Genomic DNA, 15,000 nt, shown 5'->3' with positions numbered 1-15,000 from the left:
CTATATAGCAGTCAGTCCCCAATGGACTTCATGGCTGTCAAGAGTGGGAGCTCTCTGCGCATTAGAAATAATGAATTCTCCCAGCTCTGCGTCTGCACTCACAGACTCTGGAATGGGCCTTGACGTGTTGACAAGCGCAGTCTCCATTATAGATCAGGGCGGAGACGTAGAGTGTTGGTTTAGCTCCCATGGTCGCTCATTAAAAACCGAGCGAAAGAGAGGAGTGATTGCCTGCGACACCTCCCATGATGCCTTTGTATAAATGCCAGCGATCTGTCCAGAATTATCCCCGCTCACTCACTCAGCATAGACGAGATTGTGGCTTAGTGATTCCACAACAGACTAAGGTTTGAGTGATTCGAAATTTTAGCTGTGAGAAGAGACACGAATTTCAGAGCAAGGAAACCCTTAGATGGAGAGGTAAAGAAAGGAGGAAAACTTAGAAAGGAGGCAATATTTGGTGGCGTTTTTAGTATTTGGCGTTTTAGTATTTAGTATTTAGTTACACATTTGTGCGAGTGGTTCAGATGTTGTGTGTGTGTCTGTGCCTGTGCCTGCCTCTTACAACCAGGGTCAATTGAAGCCACACTCATGGCTTTCAAGAGGACTGCTCTGTTTCCATAGCAACACTTTATCCACCCCCGGATTTTAGATTTAAGAGATTTAAAAACTGCTTTGCAAAGATGGACAAGCTCAGTCCACTCATTAGCCTAGCACTCACAGCCTGCAGTGTTCAGTGCCCATGTGAAGGAATGGAAAGGCTAGAACCAGACAATGGTTCACAATTTATTTTGTACTAAGGTTTCAGGAAGCTGTTTCTCTGACACTTTACCTGATTTTGATGTCACTTCCCCCCCACAGGTATGATCTTTAATGAGCAGGATCAGGAAGTCCGGGACATGGGCTACCACAAGCACGCCTTCAATGTGCTCATCAGCAATCGCCTAGGTTACCACAGAGACCTGCCCGACACCAGGAATGACAAGTCAGTGTGTGTGTGTGTGTGTCTGTGTGTGTCTGTGTGTGTCTGTGTGTGTGTGTGTGTCTGTGTGTCGGTGAGTCTTTCCAACACTACTCATTAACTGATCAGCTGCCTCTCTGAAGAGGAGTAAGGATCGTATATATTTTAGCTTTATGATGGAATTCCAGAGCGCTCCAATTACACCCTCAATCCGACACCTATGCACAAGGCAACCATGTTAATTGTAGTCATTTAAATCAATGAACCAAGTGTAAACTGTGAATAAGGGACATGATTAAATATGCTTAGAATTCCCGAGACCTTACAAGACATAATGTCACTGTAACTGTGGCACCTGTAGGCACGGCTCAGAACGTCTCCTTTGAACAGTCCTGGGGGAGGTCAGGGTGACTGGCACTTCTGAGGCTGGAAGTGAAGGCTCCACTGAACCGTGACCGTCACACACTTCAAGGCTTCTGAGCTTCAAGCCACAGTGTGTTTCAGTTTTGACTGTGATGCATTGTGAAGCCAAAGTTAAATTCTCCCCCGTGCAAGCAGAGATGGTTCTATACCATAGTGCACACACGTGCTTCTCTGTGGGTGGTCCTGCAGGCTCTGGTAGATATGCTGTCATTGGACATGACAGGAGATGTGTTTTGAATCCCAGCAGACAGCTGTGCTATCTAGCTAGCATTGTTAAGTTATGTAACTTGATCCCCAACAAAAATGGTGGCTTCCCTAGAGGTCAGCCCAAACAGGTGTGCATCTCTGTCTGCCCCATGGAACACGTCAATATCAGTTGTCCTCTTAACACGGAGCGCTGATGGGTATTGATCTGAGCTCAGGTCAGAATGCTTGTGTTGGAACTGTAGCCGTTGGGCTGTGGGCCTGGGAGGTCCTGTGAGGGCCTGGCAATCATTACAGGGGTCGGATGATTCAAGCGGACCACGGGACCTTCCTGGATGAGTGGGTGTTTGTTGAATTAGGGCTCTTAGTAGGTTGACAGGGTCAAAGAGTGACTTGAATGGCTAAAGTACAAGTTTTAGCACTCTGTAAAAACAGGTTGCCTCATCGTTTAGAGAGCTATTGGAATGGTATTTTGTGTGTTTGCACCATAGATGTTTACACGTGCTTGCATGTGGAGGCCTAGTAAACTGTTGGCTCTCACAGACTTTGGTCTCATCAGTAGATTTTATATCGCAAGCAAAAAGACTATCCTTTCCTATTTGTCTTCAAAATCAGTGTGCATAAAAACACAGCAAGCACGACAAGGCTATTTTGTCATGTCCTTCTGTGTCCGCCCCCAGATGTAAAGAGCACCCCTACCCCATCGCCCTGCCGGCGGCCAGCGTGGTCATCTGCTTCTTCAACGAGGCGCTGTCGGCCCTGCTGCGCACCGTGCACAGTGTCATGGACCGCACGCCCGCCTACCTCCTGCACGAGATCATCCTGGTGGATGACAACAGCGAGCTCGGCAAGTCACACACACACACACACACACACACAGACACACACAGACACACAGACACACACACACACACACACACAAACACCCACGCACGCAAGCGCAGGCACAGGCACACGCGCACACGCACACACTTACACGCACACACGCACACACGCACACACGCACACACGCACATACACACACACACTCTCACAGACTCCCCAACCCCACAAGACGGAGGGCAAGAATGAGTGGTGGGAGAGGGACGAGGCGAGTGAGAGGAGGGAGAACGAGAGTGAGATAGAAATCGAGACAATCAAGAATTGGAAAGAAAATGAGAGAGCATGAGCGAATACATTGCAATCAAATGGAGAGGGTGGGAGTGAGAATGAGCGAGGGGGAAAACCATGAGAAACCAATTCACAAAACAATGGAAGTAGGAGGGGGAGGGGAGGGGGAGAGAAATGAGGAACCAGACATTCAGAGGGAAGAGAACACTAGAACAATATGTGGCAAACCTAGATGATGAAACCTTTTGACATGAGAAAATTGAGAGAGAGAGACGGAGAGAGAGACACAGACAGAGAGAGACAGACAGAGAGAGACAGAGACCAAACAATGAACACCAGCTATCTGACTGTCACTCTCGTTGAATCCACGGGGCCGGCGGGCTTCTGTGTGTGTGTGTGTGTGTGTGTGTGTGTGTGTGTGTGTGTGTGTGTGTGTGTGTGTGTGTGTGTGTGTGTGTGTGACCTACTTGGTCTAAGTTAGTTAGTGCAGTCGATGCTGGTGTCATTTCAACTATTGGGAAAGCGTAGGGCTCAGAAGCGTCCTGTCAGACTGCACTTTGGCAGCGGCGGGCCTGGGATAGCGCCAAGCCAGAGTTGATCTAATCTCCCTCAGGCCTCGGCTACAGAGGAAGAGCCAGTCCCGTTTGTCCAGCTCTAGAAAGAGTAAGAGCCAGTCCCTTTTGTCCAGCTCTAGAAAGATTAAGAGCCAGTCCCTTTTGTCCAGCTCTAGAAAGATTAAGAGCCAGTCCCTTTTGTCCAGCTCTAGAAAGATTAAGAGCCAGTCCCTTTTGTCCAGCTCTAGAATGAGTAAGAGACAGTCCCTTTTGTCCAGCTCTAGAAAGATTAAGAGCCAGTCCCTTTTGTCCAGCTCTAGAAAGATGAAGGGTCCTGCAGATCAGTGGGGCTCCAGAAGGAGGAAGATGAAGGCAGCTGCAGTGGGAGAACAGCATGTATGGTTGCATGCATGCATGCGTGCGTGCATGCAGCAGAAACATGGTCATGGACAGACCATAGTGACTTTAGAAGTGGAGATGACATAGTCATGATGCACTACACAAACACACTTCACTTCACCCCCCCTGGAAACAGCCCTTGTTTATTATGCAGTGGTGTGTCTTTGTAGTTGGAGCTTTTGAAACGTTGCTGTTCAGTTCTACGTGGCCAGCTAGAAATCCAGGCCATGTAAATAGAGCCCAACCAGCAGGATCGCACTCGGCCCTAATTGGCGCGGCGCGGCGCTGCATGAACTCCCTGACATTAGTTGTGTATTTAATGGAGGCACTGGTGTGGAAGAGGCACTGAGGCACTGGGGTGGTAGAGGCACTGAGGCACTGGGGTGGTAGAGGCACTGGGGCACTGGGGTGGTAGAGGCACTGAGGCGCTGGGGTGGTAGAGGCACTGAGGCGCTGGGGTGGTAGAGGCACTGGGGCACTGGGGTGGTAGGGGCACTGGGGTGGTAGAGGCACTGGGGCACTGGGGTGGTAGAGGCACTGAGGCGCTGGGGTGGTAGAGGCACTGGGGTGGTAGAGGCACTGAGGCACTGGGGTGGTAGAGGCACTGAGGTGGTAGAAGCGCTGGGGTGGTAGAGGCACTGAGGCACTGGGGTGGTAGAAGCGCTGGGGTGGTAGAGGCACTGGGGTGGTAGAGGCACTGGGGCACTGGGGTGGTAGAAGCGCTGGGGTGGTAGAGGCACTGGGGTGGTAGAGGCACTGGGGTGGTAGAGGCACTGGGGTGGTAGAGGCACTGGGGCACTGGGGTGGTAGAAGCGCTGGGGTGGTAGAGGCACTGGGGCACTGGGGTGGTAGAGGCATTGAGGCGCTGGGGTGGTAGAGGCACTGGGGCACTGGGGTGGTAGAAGCGCTGGGGTGGTAGAGGCACTGGGGTGGTAGAGGCACTGGGGCACTGGGGTGGTAGAGGCACTGGGGTGGTAGAGGCACTGGGGTGGTAGAAGCGCTGGGGTGGTAGAGGCACTGAGGCGCTGGGGTGGTAGAGGCACTGAGGCACTGGGGTGGTAGAGGCACTGGGGTGGTAGAGGCACTGAGGCACTGGGGTGGTAGAGGCACTGAGGTGGTAGAAGCGCTGGGGTGGTAGAGGCACTGAGGCACTGGGGTGGTAGAGGCGCTGGGGTGGTAGAGGCACTGAGGCGCTGGGGTGGTAGAGGCACTGGGGTGGTAGAGGCACTGAGGCACTGGGGTGGTAGAAGCGCTGGTGTGGTAGAGGCACTGGGGTGGTAGAGGCACTGAGGCACTGGGGTGGTAGAGGCACTGGGGTGGTAGAGGCACTGAGGCACTGGGGTGGTAGAGGCGCTGGGGTGGTAGAGGCACTGAGGCACTGGGGTGGTAGAGGCACTGAGGCACTGGGGTGGTAGAGGCACTGGGGTGGTAGAGGCACTGAGGCACTGGGGTGGTAGAGGCACTGAGGCACTGGGGTGGTAGAGGCACTGAGGCACTGGGGTGGTAGAGGCACTGAGGCGCTGGGGTGGTAGAGGCACTGAGGCACTGGGGTGGTAGAGGCACTGAGGCGCTGGGGTGGTAGAGGCACTGAGGCACTGGGGTGGTAGAGGCACTGAGGCACTGGGGTGGTAGAGGCACTGAGGCACTGGGGTGGTAGAGGCACTGGGGTGGTAGAGGCACTGAGGCACTGGGGTGGTAGAGGCACTGGGGTGGTAGAGGCACTGGGGTGGTAGAGGCACTGGGGTGGTAGAGGCACTGAGGTGGTAGAGGCGCTGGGGTGGTAGAGGCACTGGGGTGGTAGAGGCACTGAGGCACTGGGGTGGTAGAGGCACTGGGGTGGTAGAGGCACTGAGGCACTGGGGTGGTAGAGGCACTGGGGTGGTAGAGGCACTGAGGCACTGGGGTGGTAGAGGCACTGGGGCACTGGGGTGGTAGAGGCACTGAGGCGCTGGGGTGGTAGAGGCACTGGGGCACTGGGGTGGTAGAAGCGCTGGGGTGGTAGAGGCACTGGGGTGGTAGAGGCACTGGGGCACTGGGGTGGTAGAGGCACTGGGGTGGTAGAGGCACTGAGGCACTGGGGTGGTAGAAGCGCTGGGGTGGTAGAGGCACTGAGGCGCTGGGGTGGTAGAGGCACTGAGGCACTGGGGTGGTAGAGGCACTGGGGTGGTAGAGGCACTGAGGCACTGGGGTGGTAGAGGCACTGAGGTGGTAGAAGCGCTGGGGTGGTAGAGGCACTGAGGCACTGGGGTGGTAGAGGCGCTGGGGTGGTAGAGGCACTGAGGCACTGGGGTGGTAGAAGCGCTGGTGTGGTAGAGGCACTGGGGTGGTAGAGGCACTGGGGCACTGGGGTGGTAGAGGCACTGAGGCACTGGGGTGGTAGAGGCACTGGGGTGGTAGAGGCACTGAGGCACTGGGGTGGTAGAGGCGCTGGGGTGGTAGAGGCACTGGGGTGGTAGAGGCACTGAGGCACTGGGGTGGTAGAGGCACTGGGGTGGTAGAGGCACTGAGGCACTGGGGTGGTAGAGGCACTGGGGTGGTAGAGGCACTGAGGCACTGGGGTGGTAGAGGCACTGGGGTGGTAGAGGCACTGAGGCACTGGGGTGGTAGAGGCACTGGGGTGGTAGAGGCACTGAGGCACTGGGGTGGTAGAGGCACTGGGGTGGTAGAGGCACTGGGGTGGTAGAGGCACTGGGGTGGTAGAGGCACTGGGGTGGTAGAGGCACTGAGGCACTGGGGTGGTAGAGGCACTGAGGCACTGGGGTGGTAGAGGCACTGGGGTGGTAGAGGCACTGAGGCACTGGGGTGGTAGAGGCACTGGGGTGGTAGAGGCACTGGGGTGGTAGAGGCACTGGGGCACTGGGGTGGTAGAGGCACTGGGGCACTGGGGTGGTAGAGGCACTGGGGCACTGGGGTGGTAGAAGCGCTGGGGTGGTAGAGGCAATTGTCAAGGATTAGCGTGGCATGAAAAAATGACCCGCTTATCATCGAAGATTAAATTGAATATGCCAAGGAAATTGTGCAATATAGAGTGAGCCATGGACAACAGCAGCAGCTAATTGTCGGTAAACGTAGAGAAACCATCTATTGACATTAGCAGGACTGAATCAGAGTGCCTGGAGCATGGGACAGTGTGACAAAGACTGCACTGTGAATCGAGCCATGTTTGAAAAGAAATCAATTGATTGGAACATTAACTTATTATTTAACTTAGCCTTCTTTATGGTAGTTGAATGGACTGCTCCAGCCAAAACCTGATTTGGCTCTTATTTAAACACAGTTTTGAGTTAAAATCAGTCGTAGGTTTTAGGTATTGTATGTTTTCTTTCTATTTTAGATGCCTGCTAGATAAATTGCTAGCACTGAACCCTGTGATGGAGGTCTAGTGTCCACGGATTTTAAACTCATTTAAAATAAGAAAGAATAAACATTGATCGGATAAATAGGCCTTCTAAAGCTAATCTGTTTCATGGTCACTAACTCAGTATGTGCTCCATCAGTACCTTTTACTTGCACTTGTTAAAAGAATGAAACTCCTTCCTTAGAATGGAAGATTGACTCTCCTGCTCCCTGTTGTGTCACATTCTCTCAACTGTCTGCGTATCGATTTGAACTTCTGTATGAATACTCATTAGAGCCAATGTCCCTGTCATACTGTTCCTCAGGCGTGTGTGTGTGTGTGTGTGTGTGTGTGTGTGTGTGTGTGTGTGTGGGTGTGTGTGTGTGTGTTCCTCAGGCATGTCTTTAAATGTCTCCAGCAGCTGAATGACCTTTCCGCCAAAGCCAGTCAAGACAGACGTTGTCAGTATAACTGTCATTATTACCTCCTGCAAGGAGGTTATGCGATCGGGTCCGTTAATTTATTTGTCCGTTTGTCTGTCTGTGGACAAGATTTCTCAGAAAATACTGGGCGGATCTTTCTGAAATTGGAAGGTGGATCTTGGTCCTGGGACATCCCCATTAAAATTTCAGGATGACTCGATTCTGGATCCGAATTTGTGTACCTCCTTGCTGGAGGTCAGAAATCTCGGATTGCTCTTGTATTGTGGATGTTTTGGGTAGCCTACATGTCTACTATCTCTCTCAGGATGGTGCACAGATCACAATCAGTTCCATGCTGCATCATTGTATTGGGCCAGCTTGAGTTCCAGCTTAACATCGATACAATTTGCTGCATTCTCTTGTGCTGCTTTCACTATTACATTCCAAATAGTCCCATAGAGGAACCACACGTTTCCTCCCGGACATATCTGACTTCTTCACTTCATAATAAGGTCGACGTCCATTAGTTAGCGTCATGCCATGCTATAGGCTAGCGCCATCTCAAGGTTGTCTGCTGTGACTACACAGATTTTTGGGAGTGTGACAACCATGAATGGGTTCACGGTCAATTATTTTTTGTCTTTTCTTATTTTATTTGTACTTTTTTTTATAGCAATCATTTTAAGTGTACTTAAGTTTTAGTTTTATGAATGGACTCTTTGGGTAAATTATTTCATGAAAATGTCTCCATTCATCCTAAAACCATTCGTTTTGTCTTTTAAGTTTTAGTTTCAGTTTATGATGATAACCGGAGTGTCTGTGTGTCTCTCTGTGTGTGTGTGTGTGTGTGTGTGTATGTGTGTGTGTGAGTGTGTGTGTGTGTGGTGTGTGCGGTGTGTGTGTGTGTATGTCTCTGTGGTGTGTGTGTGTGTGTGTGTGTGTGTGTGTGTGTGTGTAGCTGACCTGAAGGAGGATCTAGACTCGTACCTGCTGCAGCACCTGAAGGGGAGAGTGAAGCTGGTGAGGAATGAGAAGAGAGAGGGCCTCATCAGGGGCAGGATGATCGGAGCCTCCCATGCCACAGGTGAGTGAGCTGCGAACACACACACACACACACACACACACACGCACATGCACACACACACGCACGCGCGCACACGCACACGCACACGCGCACACGCACACGCACACGCGCACACGCACACGCACACGCACACGCACACGCAAACACCTGATCCGTTACTCCCAAGCATTCTACAGGACACTGAGCACCAATGCAGACAGACAACCCCCCCCACAACCCCCCCCATACACACACACACCCACACTCACACACTCACACACACACACACACACACACACACACACACACACACACCAACCCACTCACACACACACACCCCTAATCCTTCAGGGCCTAACAGGCCACATTGTACAGGCCAGTGAGCAACCTAGACAGACACACACCTGTTCGTTCAGTGCCTAACATGCCACAGGTGGGTGAGCTGCATCATACCATACACACCTTAGTGTCTTAGTGTGTAATGCACTTCAGCTGAGTTAGTGGCAACACACACACACACACACACACACACACACACACAAAAATCAACCTCTCAAGGCCAACAGTCCACCTCTCACAAGCAAATCTTTGTCAGGTGTAGTCCAAATAACCCTTCACACCCTTGCCCTCCTTGCTGTCCTCGCCGCCCCAGGTGAGGTGCTGGTGTTCCTGGACAGCCACTGCGAGGTGAACGAGGCCTGGCTCCAGCCGCTGCTCGCCCCCATCAAGGAGAACCGCCACACGGTGGTGTGCCCCGTCATCGACATCATCAGCGCCGACACCCTGGTCTACAGCCCCTCGCCCATCGTCCGCGGGGGCTTCAACTGGGGGCTGCACTTCAAGTGGGACCCCGTGCCCGCCGCCGAGCTCAGCGGCCCCGACGCCCCCTTCAGGTGAGGCCCATGGCTGCGGGGTGGGGTTAGCATTAGCGTCAGCGCTAGCAAGCAAACTCCCTCTGCTTTAAAAGTAGGTCACAGCTTGAAGTTGACCACTGTGTGTGTGTGTGTGTGTGTGTGTGTGTGTGTGTGTGTGTGTGTGTGTGTGTGTGTGTGTGTGTGTGTGTGTGTGTGTGTGTGTGTGTGTGTGTGTGTGTGTGTGTGTGTGTCAAGGAAATAACCCTTAACCTAGGACTGTATTCTTTACCTCAGAATTGAGACACACACCCGAGAATATTGTTAAAATACAGACATTTACTCTGGGCCCCAGAGGAGTGACCTGCATGATTGTCTTCATGCCAGGCACTAACCTCTCCTACAAAATGTCTGCTCTTTATTGAAATTAATATTCACATATTCAAATATTCACATATTCAAGTTTAACATGAAAACACTCCCCAATTCCTTTGAAGTTAGAAACAGTCTTGCTCTATACCATATTTCAAATTAACGTAAACAGTCTGCTGACATGTAAGATACCCAGCCCCTCATAAACCAAGTTACTTAAACATTCTTTGACACGCAAGTTATCCGGGCCCCTTTCTCATACCAACCCGTACAAGACAAGCAGACTTTTTGTCTCCACTGGAACACAGACAAAGAAATACAGAAATGCCTATAACTAAATGAGAATACTAATAGTTAACCATAAATGATAAATTCCTATATAGAATTGAATAATTCCTTCACATTTCCCTCCTGTTTATCATTTAACTATAAACCAGTATATAATCATCAACCTCGTACATCTTGTGGGTACGTTTTCTGCACAGGCATCATTACACTAAAGAATCAGATTCTTGAAGAGACAGCAGGGCATCAATTCCTGTGACAACATTACATTCTGCATAGAATCACGTACTAGGCTAGAAATGAGAACTTTAATACATGTAGAAATACAAGAAAGTATAAAGATTGCAACAATAGTTAACAGACCTTTCAACACAATTTGCAACCCTGTACCAGAAGTGAGCCAAGCAAACGGATTAACCCACGGAACATCCACCACCTTATCACGTTTTATAGCATCACAATCAGCCCTCATTTGCTGTAAGGCTTCAGAAACAGATGGACGTCATCAGATATCCAGGTATCATTCAGCATAACACAAACCCTTCCACTAGCGGCACTAAGTAAATCTAGCAGTAATCTATTTTACAACCCCATCAGCCAAAGGCCTTCCACGCTGACTAAGGTGACATTAACAAATAATCATAACCTATAGTTAAGTCTGTCCGTTATTAAGATGACTCTACCTAATCCTAGAGACGGAATCAGAGACAAAATTACTTTGATACTCTTAGTCCAAATCTTTTTATTTTTATAAGGCACGTCAGTCCTCCACACGCTGTCGTGATCCTTAACAGAAAATCTCTTCTTAGAGATAACTCTGGCTGTAAGGTAGCACTACCAACATAAATATGGTCCATGACCTGAGCGGGGGCGCAAACGCCTCCCCAATGTGAAGGGAGATGACTGTACCATCTAATAACACACCCTCATTACCTATCCCAGCGTACGGGTACCCCTGTCAGAGGGGCAGTGCTTTTCATTCCAACCCCAACATAAGGAAAAGTTTCCCCATGCATGGACATGGCACAATATATACCCATTTTCTGACGTTGGATGAGGAAGTGGTGCTTGTGGACTCAGTATTCTTAGTAGGAATTACAGTTTTGTTACACTGTCGCCGTCTCAGAGAGTTGTTCCATTATTTGCAAAACATAATGGCAATACAGAATGGACTATCACATAAGGTGACAGCAAAGATGTAGTATTTAGCTCTACTAGGGGGTGGGTGGTGTTACACGCATCCTGTACCTGGGTACCATTTGTGTCATAAGATGGAGTATTGTAGCCCCAGCTATCTGGGCCACACCTCTCTCCAACACAGATAGTGGCTTGTTCTGAAAGTGGTCTAGCCTCAAGTCTATGGTGAGGAGAGAAGGAAGTTGGCATTAAACTACATACATAACAGTTTGTCTTGTTACGTCTGTTTGCTTGCAACGATGCATATCTATACCATGAATTAGTAGAGTACAGATGAGTAACGTTCCTCATGGCCTCATGTTCCCCATATGAAATCAACTTCTTATGGATTCTCTCAATCAAATTTGTAGAGGACCAGAAACCTAACATTACCCCTGAGGTAATCACTAGTAGCAACAACTTAAACATTGTTATAAGGGAGTGATATGATTTATACAGAAAAACAATAAACCCAATTAACACAATAAAATAATAAACACAGATACACCAAGCTTCTATGATGAGCAGAGTTTCCAACTGGGGCGCTACCTCCCCAGCTGGGTGACGTTCAGACGGAAAAGATCTAAATATCTCAACCCCCTCAGGGAGCCACTAAACGCCACTCAACGTAAGTGGTGCATCCTAAACAAATAAACAAAGTTTACAGTGTGACAGATCAATACAGATCAATACAGATCAATACAGATCAATACAGATGAATACAGGTGGAAAGTTGACGGCTGTTCGTGTGGCCAGTAGCATTTGGTATGGTCACTCCCCTCTGTCGTCGGACAAAGTCTTTTGTTTTGATGACTTTGATGAACACCCAGTCTCCCACCTTCACCTTGCCTTGTTCCTGCGGAGACACAGAAAAACTCGAACAGTATGTGGTCTTTGTACATTTCCTAGTCAGTAAAGTTCTTTTCATATAATCTGCTAGTGTGGAAATGTCATCTGGGTTGGCTTTTACAGTTGGTGTGAGATCTGGTATTCTGTATGGTCTACCATACAGCATTTCAAAAGGTGACAACAATTGGCCTTGAGTAGGGGTAATGTGCATGCTTAAAGATACTAAATCTAAACAATCAGGCCATTGTCTACCTGTTTCTGCCATAGTCTTTTGAAGTTTAGATTTAACCGTACCATTCGATCCTTCCACAAATCCAGCAATCTGGGTGTGGCATGAACAATGCCTTTTCAAGTCAATTTTGAATTGTTGTCCCACTCTGTCCAGCATCTCATTCACAAAGTGTAATCCATTTTCAGACATTATAATTTCACATTGCTGACTAAAAGACTAAAAAAAAAATTTTTGTATAGTTTATTAATCCATGTATACATATTGTTTATGTATACCTTTATCTACATATTCCCCCTATTGATCCATGGCCCCGCCCATGAATCAAAATCACTGTCCATAAAGATCTCGCTTGTAAGGCAATTACATTGCTTCAAGTAGATCTTGTAGTAACTTTTTATATCTAACAGAAAATGTGTGAAGCAGTGTTGTGAAGAATAGGATCTCACTACACCTCTTCTTTCAATCATAAGACCAGAGACATGATGTAGAAATCTGGAGGTTCATTATTGTAATCAATAAGCTACAATAAGGAAATGTTCCATAGATTAGCTGAGTCTCATTGTATGAATGTTCTGAAAGCCATTTTAAGGCCTGTAAATTGTGGTGTGTGTGTGTGTGTGTGTGTCTCCCCGTGGTTCCTGCTGCGAGACCCCCGGAGACTCCCTCCCATCAGGGATTCTCTTGGAATGCGCCTACGTCGTAACTCGATTGCTGACTTTAACATCAGTGAATCATGTCTATGGCTAAGTTTACTCCTTCCCTAAGTGAGACTTTCATACAGATGAAATAATCCATGTTCATCTGAACATAAAAAATATCCCACAGCAGCAAAATCATATTGGCTGTCCGTACAATCAATTCCTGACTTTTTTTATAACAGACACGCCCTGGTCAATGTAACTATCAGACAAGCTAGACGGTCATCAATCAAGTCCATTGACAAGCTAGAATCTCTGAGCTAAGTGTGAATCCCCCCGTGTGGGTGCGTTTATTAGCCTATACCTCTGAGTTAGCTGAAAATAACCACAGTCAGTCATAGCTTTCTTAATCGTCAGTCATAGTTTTCTTAATCAAGTGCAATGATCTTTTACTATTCAATCACCCCTAAAAATCACAGAGAGAATGAAAAACGCGATTTCATCTCAATGCCATTGATCTTCATGATCCTGATCCTCATGATCAACTCATGAACAAGACGAGACAACTAGACAACCGAAACCGGTCAGAAACATTGCATTAGCTGAATACATGAAATAAACAAGGCAGATTAGAACCCAAAACCATTTAGCATTTATCATAAAAGCTGAAAAAGCATGTAACATGCAACAAACCGCAACACGTAATTTCCAAATTACGCACATTCTCTTATTCCCGCATACTCGTCTATAGTAGCCAACATTGAATTATTTCCATCTCACTTAAGACAAACCAACAACTACACAGCCTTATGCTGTAATATTCAATGGTGTATTTTGACTAGGCTATCAAACAGCCAGTCACTCTAACAAACAGTATGGGCTCAGTCAATGTCCCCGTTATGTATGTAAACATACACACAGGACGAATACTTTGTTCCATAAAAATATGCTAACAATTACTCGTAATTGTAACAACATACACTGCTCGTTTCTCGGAAAAATAATCATGTAGGCTCATTGCAGTAAAATGCCACTCCAGCCACTGTGGTTTAGGCTACTTGTGAGGTCAGACAATGCTTTTTTATCATGCGCTGCCTCTACGGATAAACAAAAGTTACACATTTAAGAATCTCATTTTAACGTGGTGAACCGTCTAGTAATTTTCTTTGTTTTAAGAATTTTCCGACGATGTCAAGGGTTTTTATTTCATTCGGAAAGTTAATATTACGATTACTTCACTCATTCTAATTCGCACGGACAAGGAGGCATTTCCAGTGTTTACACCATAGCTTTACCATTAAGGAGATAAACACCACATACGTTGTATTACTATTGTTAAACTGTCATTATGAATGACGCTCTTATATGTGTTACTGTAATAGCATTGCTATTATATTACATGTGTTACGGTTTATCATACCTGCGTGTATGGTGTGTCGTTAATTTTAGTTGAATGTTGAATGCTGTATAGAGACGGATGAAGATAGCCGGTGCACATTGAATAATATTGAATACTTATTACACTGACGTTCCGCTTATACTTGTACGCCAAGTTATACCTGCGCAAGAGAGATAACTTAACAACTATTGTATCAGACCAGTATGGTGAAGAGTTAATGTATTTTATCCCTTCGGGGTTTCCGTACTTGAAAATAGTATTCCAGCTCACGCTGTGACTGATTCACGTCTTTTCAGTACAAAGTATCCTAAACGAAACGTTTCTCTTCAACACCTGTAGCATTCTTGTGATATTAAGCTCTAAGTGCCAACGCTTGGTTACACTATTAATGCTATATTTAACCAAATAGATAACAACAGAAGTTACTTTCGCTGAGTTTTAAGACAGATCATTCAAATGATAAGTCCGTGTGAGTGTAGCACCACACAACCCAGCCATGTTAACGCATAGGCTTTAGTTCTCCGAAGTTACTTTTTTGATAAACGTTTAGAACCTTCTTCTGCATAGCCTACTATACTCATATAGTGTCATTATTTGATGTTTATTTTAATGCTTTGTAAGCTCAAGCGACGGAATGTGTCTTTATAACGTTATGACACTAACTTTCTTTCTGTAGGATACCATTACATGTCGTTTCTGGTTTGAAAATCCGACTCAGGCGAACT

The 15,000-nt window shown here is 47.8% G+C and overlaps 1 protein-coding gene across 1 annotated transcript in view; it reads left to right on the top strand.

Moving 5' to 3' along the window:
- Positions 1–15,000, top strand: part of galnt11 (UDP-N-acetyl-alpha-D-galactosamine:polypeptide N-acetylgalactosaminyltransferase 11 (GalNAc-T11)) — a 42,268-nt gene that overhangs the window by 9,403 nt on the left and 17,865 nt on the right. The window contains exons 3-6 of the mRNA XM_080854719.1: positions 862–985; positions 2,269–2,435; positions 8,369–8,494; positions 9,126–9,366. Of these exons, the coding sequence (XP_080710845.1) occupies positions 862–985; positions 2,269–2,435; positions 8,369–8,494; positions 9,126–9,366 (658 nt within the window). The remainder of the gene's footprint in view (positions 1–861; positions 986–2,268; positions 2,436–8,368; positions 8,495–9,125; positions 9,367–15,000) is intronic.

This window comes from Sprattus sprattus, assembly GCF_963457725.1.
Source record: "Sprattus sprattus genome assembly, chromosome: 17".
NCBI lineage: Eukaryota > Metazoa > Chordata > Actinopteri > Clupeiformes > Clupeidae > Sprattus > Sprattus sprattus.
The sequence above is the reverse complement of the archived record's forward strand: the minus strand, read 5'-3'. Positions and strand labels throughout refer to the sequence as shown.